The sequence below is a fragment of the Triticum dicoccoides genome, chromosome 4B (genome assembly GCF_002162155.2).
Source record: "Triticum dicoccoides isolate Atlit2015 ecotype Zavitan chromosome 4B, WEW_v2.0, whole genome shotgun sequence".
Classification (NCBI taxonomy): domain Eukaryota; kingdom Viridiplantae; phylum Streptophyta; class Magnoliopsida; order Poales; family Poaceae; genus Triticum; species Triticum dicoccoides.
Window position 1 is genome coordinate 666,944,865 of NC_041387.1, and position 7,523 is coordinate 666,952,387.

Consider the following 7,523-nt stretch of genomic DNA (forward strand, 5'->3'; position numbering starts at 1 on the left):
CATCCCAACTTGTGGGGGAATCATAGTCTCCATCATCCTTTCCTCATATGGGACAATGCTCTAATAATGAAGATCATCACACTTTTATTTACTTACAACTCAAGAAATTACAACTCAATGCTTAGAACAAAATATGACTCTATGTGAATGCCTCCGGCGGTGTACTGAGATGTGCAATGAATCAAGAGTGACATGTATGAAAAATTATGAACGGTGGCTTTGCCACAAATATGATGTCAACTACATGATCATGCAAAGCAATATGACAATGATGAAGTGTGTCATAATAAGCGGAACAGTGGAAAGTGGGATGGCAATATATCTCGGAATGGCTATGGAAATGACATAATAGCTAGGTATGGTGGTTGTTTTGAGGAAGGTATATGGTGAGTATATGGTACCGGCGAAAGTTGCGTGGCAAAAGAGAGGCTAGCAATGATGGAAGAGTGAGAGTGCGTATAATACATGGACTCAACATTAGTCATAATGAACTCACACACTTATTGCAAAAATCTATTAGTTATTGAAACGAAGTACTACGCGCATGCTCCTAGGGGGATAGATTGGTAAGAAAAGTCCATCGCTCGTCCCCGGCCGCTACTCATAAGAAAGACAATCAATAAATAAATCATGCTTCAACTTCATCACATAACACCATACGTGCATGCTACGGGAATCACAAACTTTAACACAAGTATCTATCAAATTCAAAACTACTCTACTAGCATGACTCTAACATCACCATCCTCATATCTCAAAACAATCATAAGGAATCAAACTTCTCTTAATATTCAATGCACTTTATATGAAATTTTTATTATATCCCTCTTGGATGCCCTCATATTAGGACTTAATTCATAACCAAAGCAAATTACCATGTTGTTTAAGACTTTCAAAATACTATAAGTGAAGCATGAGAGTTCATCAATTTCTTAAAAATAAAACCACCATCGTGCTCTAAAAAGATATAAGTGAAGCACTAGAGCAAATGACAAACTACTCCAAAAGATATAAGTGAAGATTAATGAGTAGTTGAATAATTATGCAACTATGTGAAGAATCTCTAACATTTAAGAAATTAAGATCTTGGGATATTATTCAAACAACAAGCAAAATAAAATAAAATGGCATGACGCTCCAAGCAAAACACATATCATGTGATGAATAAAAATATAGCTCCAAATAAAGTTACCGATGAACGAAGACGAAAGAGGGGATTCCTTCCGGGGCATCCCCAAGATTAGGCTCTTGGTTGTCCTTTAATATTACCTTGGGGTGCCTTGGGCATCGCAAGCTTAGGCTCTTGCCGCTCCTTATTCCATAGTCCATCGAATCTTTACCCAAAACTTAAAAACTTCACAACAGAAAACTCGTAAGCTCCATTAGTATAAGAAAATACATCACAACTTACGTACTGTTGTGAACTCATTATAAATTCATATTGGTGTAATATCTACTGTATTTCAACTTATTTAAGGTTCACACCCTTCGATACTACTCATAGATTCATCAAAATAAGCAAACAACACATAGAAAACAGAATCTGTCAGAAACAAAATAGTTTGTAGTAATCTATAACTCTCGAATACTTATATAATTCCAAAAATTCTGAAATAAATTGGTGGATGTGGGGAATTTGTCTATTAATCTTCTGCAAAAATAATCAACTCAAAATCACACTTCTGTAAAAAATGACAGCTAATCTCGTGAGCACAAAGTTTCTGTCTTTTACAGCAAGATCAAATTAACTTTCACCCAAGTCTTCCCAAAGATTCTAGTTGGCACTTTATTAAAACAAAAGCTATGAGACCCCGGTTGCAGAACGGGCACTAAATGTCCTTACGAACTGGGACAATAACCCGATTCTACACTAGTGCTTGTTTTGATTCCCCAATCAATTTTTGGCAGAACAAACTCACAGACGGCTCCTCAGTGGAGATGACGGAAAAAAAAAACGTCAACCCTTTGTGTGTGATAAATTCTCCCAGCTACTCTTCCGTTGCGACCGTCATCAGCGAATCCCGTTAAGCTGGGTGCGGGGTGTCCGTCCGCCGGCTACAGTAACGAGATCCTAAATGAACAGTGCAAAACCCGTTAAGCTGTACACTATTTAAAAATCCTTTGGTTAGCACAACAATTTGCGTGGTGAGTTAAGCTGTGGTGCACTCACATATAGACGACGGTAAGTCCATGACTAGAATGGAAGAGCTGAGCAGTGAGCAGGAGGAGCTGAGCCTGGAGCTCACCCTCCGCCCAATGGCGCCGGATGCCCGCGTCGGCTTCTTCCTCTGCGTGTACTGCAACCGCAAGTTCATCACCTCGCAGGCGCTCGGCGGCCACCAGAACGCGCATAAGCACGAGCGCAGCGTCGCCAGACGCTGCCGTCGGCAGACCGCCGCCACTGGGGAGGGTTTACCGGCTGCGACGCAGGACGAGAGTCTGCCCTGGCCCAGGTACGGCACCGTTCTCGTGTCTGCAGCTGGGACGGCTGCTGCTGCTGGCAAGGCGCACAAGCACGGCAGGAGCCGGCCGGAGCACGGCACCGTGGACGACGTCGACTTGTCTCTCCGTCTATGATCGGTCTGGAAATTGGTCACCGTAATCACTAGTTGACCGGCAAGCATCCCCTAGCTCTTTCTGTTTCGGTACCGTATGTTAAAAGTCGTCTTTGGTGACTACGTGCATGTGAAACTGCTATGTTTGTGGTATCAAGTTAATGATTTGCTTGTCTCAACCTCGTGTGTGTTTGATTCATATATATGTTCTTCTTTCAGTTGAGTTCTCTGATGGAATTCCATGACCAAAAGGACAGCTTGGTACTGTTCACCCAAAAGTAACCTACTATATGTTTTTCTTTCTTGTTCTTGTTTTCATTGTTTGGCTTATTCAAGTGATTCCGATACGTACTTCCATGACCAAAAGGACCGCTTGGTACTGTTCACCCAAACGTGTTATATGTTTCTCTTGAGAAAGCTTTGGTGAAGCGGCCAGGACGGACGCGAGTAAAGACAGGCTAGCTAGCTAGCTCGCTAGGAGTACACCATCTTTGGCGCCACTCTGCCCAGAGGAGGCCAATGGCCTGCATCGGCCGGTCGTTTTAATAAGATTTTCAGCTGATGCTATACGGCCGGGGTCGCTTATGCCCCGCGTGCATCAGAGACCACATGCGTCGTGCGGATCGGTCGCCTACATAATTCGCAAGGCAAAGCTTTCCACTCCTAGGCCCCCAAAAACCGGCCGGACAACCGCTAATTAAAATGACCTGTCGGCTCTCGTTCACCAGTCTTTTTTTTGTTCAATGCCGTTTTTTGCAACACTTGATTAATATTCAAAAACTCATAACTCCCATCAAAAAAAAAAAACTCATAACTTTCTAGCCTCTTTTTAATGGGAGTTTTTAAACCATTAAGAACAAGATCCGCCAAGTCTCTTTCAGCAATCACCAAGCTATAACATCGGTTTTTTATATCTTTAAATCTCCTGACATAATCGGTGACCATTCATCTTGTTTTTGCCTAAGCGATGTAAGATGTGACAACTTAAGATCATTATCACCATTGTAAAAGTGATCATTTCCCCGCAAAAAAGTAATCATTAAACTTTTGCTCTAATTGCGACCATAAGAGAATTGAACCATGTGGTAAAGCAGCAAACAATGAAAATGCAGTACCAGTTAAAGATAATGGAAATAAACGCACTTGCAATTCTTCTACGGAACCAGCTTCACCCAACTGCGCTAGATACTGACTAACAAGTTCCCATGTTGTTTTCGTGCCCTCTCCACTAAATTTGACAAAATCAGGAACCTTATAACCTTGAGGGTACAAAACTGCATCAAAGTGTTCACGATAAGGCTTTTGATACACGCGACTCTTTACTTTCGGCTCGTTTCCGAAAGTTTCTAGAAACATCTTATGCAAATCCTCCCTTAATTTAGCTAAAATTGGATCTGAGGTAAATGAAGATGTTTGTGGCAATGACATAGGAGCAACCTGAGTACTAGCTAGTGGTGCAACTTCTCGGATGGACGCCGAACCATAATTCGGCGGAAGACCAAACATGTTTGCGCCTATGGGTGGTGTGACAAAGTGATTCGGCGTTGACGCCGAATTGGGCACACTCATAATAGGATTAGGATATGAAGGTGCGGCCAGAAGCTGGTTAGTTTGACTAGGGTAAAAATTCAACGGCATACTATATTATTGTTGCATAGGAGGTGCCGATGAAATAGGTAAAGTTGGGCTAGGGTTTTCAGATATACCAACAGTACCACTAGATGACAGAGGCATATTTTTCTTAGCATTGGTATTTGCCACAAAAGAATTGTACGTCATCACATTACCCTTACTAACAAGACTTTCAATCACAGCCACTTGCTCTGGAGAAGAAACTTTACTCACAGTGATTTCATCTTGTTCATCAATCAGGGGAGGGAAATTGACGTTTCCAACTAGAGTAATGTTACCTTGACGGTCCTTGAAATTTGCAAGAAACGCCTCCAAATCCTGCTCCTGCGGCTTCTTCTTGAGCGCCTCAGAATCCTCCTCACGCTGTTTATTGAGCGCTTCATAGGCTTGGCGATGTTCATCTGATAGTTCATCAGGACCGGGCTTAATGATGTTATCGACGCTAACTTCTGAAGGCATGGGGAGATTAGACATGGTTGATGATGATTCTTGATCATTCATCCCCAGCGGAGTCGCCAAAAAGTGTGTTCGCACACGAACACGTCACCTGTACCTCCGACACAGAGGCTGATACACCGCAGCTCACGTCGAAGGAGACCCGTCCGGAAGCGCGGTACACAAGCAATCCGGCGGGTGATTTTGAAACCAGAAACCCCACGCGCCCGAGAGGGACCCCGTCTCGACGCGCAGTGGCAATGGGCATCCCTATGTTGGTTCGCCCGTCCCTAGAGCCTCGAGGATCGCCGCCCTGCAAAAGAAGAACGAACAAAGAATGAGAGAGAAAGAACAAGGAAGGGATGTAAAACTAGGGTAAAAAGTAGATGAGTTTTGCGATTGTGTGTTGTTATTCAATCGGCCGTCACCCCTTAGGTATATAAGAGGCGGCTGGACTTCCCGTGCAAGGAAAAGGCTTGGAATCATGCCCAAAACCCTGGTCAAATTCGGATTGGTTTTGTCCGAACTTCCCAAAACAGTTCGGTTTAAACTGGTTGTACCTTGCGGTTAATTTTTAAGGTGGTAAACGACCTCGGATGGAAACGAGCCCAAAAGCAATCTTGACCGTTTTGACGTGATGAACAACTTTCATATTGAACCCTTTTTATCAGAGGTCATCGTGAGGGTCAAATCGATTGTGCAAAATAGTCTATTCCCTCACGCTACCCATCAGACATGCGTCTGGTGGGGCACGCCACATCTCGCCTCGTGACAGGGCTGCACTCCGATTGCTCTAACTTTTGCATAGGAACTCAGATCTAGACGATTTTTATATCAAAATCGATCGCTTCGACGAGACGAAGACAATTCCTATAGAATGATTTTTCCATATGAGGCTCTCTTGGGGGCGTAATCAGCCGAATAATGTTCGAACACAACTTCGGCCTTCGAGATGAGATCGGATGGTGATGGCCCAAACTTCAAAGATGTTCTTATGGACAATACAAAACTCTTTTATGTAGATCACTTCTCCATTTGAGGCTATGTAAATTAAGTTATTGACCGTGCCAAAATCTGGTGCCAACACATGCCCCCCTATTATTTGGCAAAATTGTGTGCCGAAAAATAACTTGCACGATGCTTTTTTTAAGGACGATGTCAACACTCCATCGGACATTTATTTTTCTCAGGACGATAATTATGTATCGGCTATGTTTATGCTTAGGGCGATAATTTTATATCGGCCACTGATTTTAACTTCTTGTTCGCATCATACCTTGTAACCGATTACCACCAATCGGCTTTAAAGAGATGGAAATGAACCCATTCCTTGTTGCACTAAGGAAATCAGACTCTGAGAGGTCACGCCCTATTAAGAAAGTAACATCGGGATGATTCCAATCCACCGATGCATCGGCCAAAGCAACACAAGCCGAATTATCCGCGTGAATGACTTCTACCTCATCACCGACCCATTGTATTAAGAGTTGATGCATGGTAGATGGCACACATTGGTTAGCATGAACCCAATCACGGCCTAATATAACATTATAGTTACCTTGCACCTCGGCAATGAAGAATGTGGTGGCCAAAGTTTTACTTCCCACGGTTAGTCCCATGCACATCACACATTTGGCCTCTGTCTTTTCTTGACACTCAAATCCATTAAGCACCATATTGGTCTTCATCAATGCATCATCATCTAAACCCAACTTCTTGAAGACCGAGTAAGGCATAAGATTTACCACGGCACCACCATCAACGAGCATCCTAGCAACCGACGATCCGTTAATATGACCTTTGAGGTACAACGGCTTCAAGTGTTTCACCAGTTCTTTTGGCTTCTCAAAGATAGCATTCTTAGGACCAAAATCCATCCGGGCTACCTCCCCTTCTTCACCTATAGCACGAAACTCGGCAGGTAAGTAATATAGCATATTAATATCCATACCTTCCTGAACCGGCGTACACTACTAGGGAAAACCCTATACATAGAATCTTAGCAGCAGCGCAGCTCAAAAAGGAGTGCTGCTGCTAAGTAGCAGTAGCGCGGGTGTGGAAAACACGCTACTGACAAGTGTTTAGCAGTAGCGCGCTCTGTGTAACACGCGCTGCTACAAATATCGACCGACAGTGCCCCCTCACCTCCATTTAGTAGCAGCGCGGTATCGCTAGCCGCGCTACTGCTAAAGTTGTAGTAGTAGCGCGGTTTTTCTGAGGTCGCTGCTGCTAATTTTCAAATTGGACACACTTTTTGTCCCGGTTAGCAGTAGCGCTTCTGACGAAAGCGCGCTGCTGCTACTTCCTTATCAGCAGCGCGTTTTCCGTCCTGCGCTACTGCTAATCCGGACCAACCCACCACCTTTTCCCCACCGTCCCCCCTCCCCCCTCCTCTCTTCCCTTTCCCCTACCTCCCACATGCTCCCACTCTCACTCTTCTTCTTCCTCAATACTTCTCCCCCATTACTCTCTCTCTCTTCTATCTACATTTCTCTCTCTTCATTACTCCTACCTAACTACATCACCTCCATTAATGCATCTCCTTTCTCTTTTTTCCTTCCCCTCCACTAGTTGAAGTTGTCTCCTCCCAAATTAGGTAGCTAGGTAGATGTAGGATTTAGTTAAGTGACCTATTTGCCCCATAAATAGATCTATGTTTGTCAAGAAGAGCTTTGTGCACTTTTGATATCCCTACAACATCATCTCCACCGTGTGCTCGATCTTGAGATAGGTGATGAAAAATTCATGCTTTTGCAAAATGGAAATATGTTTATGTGTGTGTGATATGTTTGTGGAAATTGTGTGTGTGGCATGAGTTGACGACAAATTGTGCTTTTGAGTTGCCTATGTTTTGCCGAAATGTCGATTTATTTCTGTTTCGGCGACTTCCAGGCAAACTCT

General features: G+C 43.5%; 1 protein-coding gene across 1 annotated transcript; it reads left to right on the forward strand.

Moving 5' to 3' along the window:
* The first annotated feature begins 2,183 nt into the window (after nt 1-2,183).
* On the forward strand, nt 2,184-2,756 carry LOC119294275 (zinc finger protein 2-like). Its single transcript, XM_037572487.1, has one exon. The coding sequence runs from the start codon at nt 2,191-2,193 to the stop codon at nt 2,575-2,577; it is 387 nt and encodes a 128-aa protein (XP_037428384.1). The 5' UTR covers nt 2,184-2,190; the 3' UTR covers nt 2,578-2,756.
* Nucleotides 2,757-7,523: the final 4,767 nt, after the last annotated feature.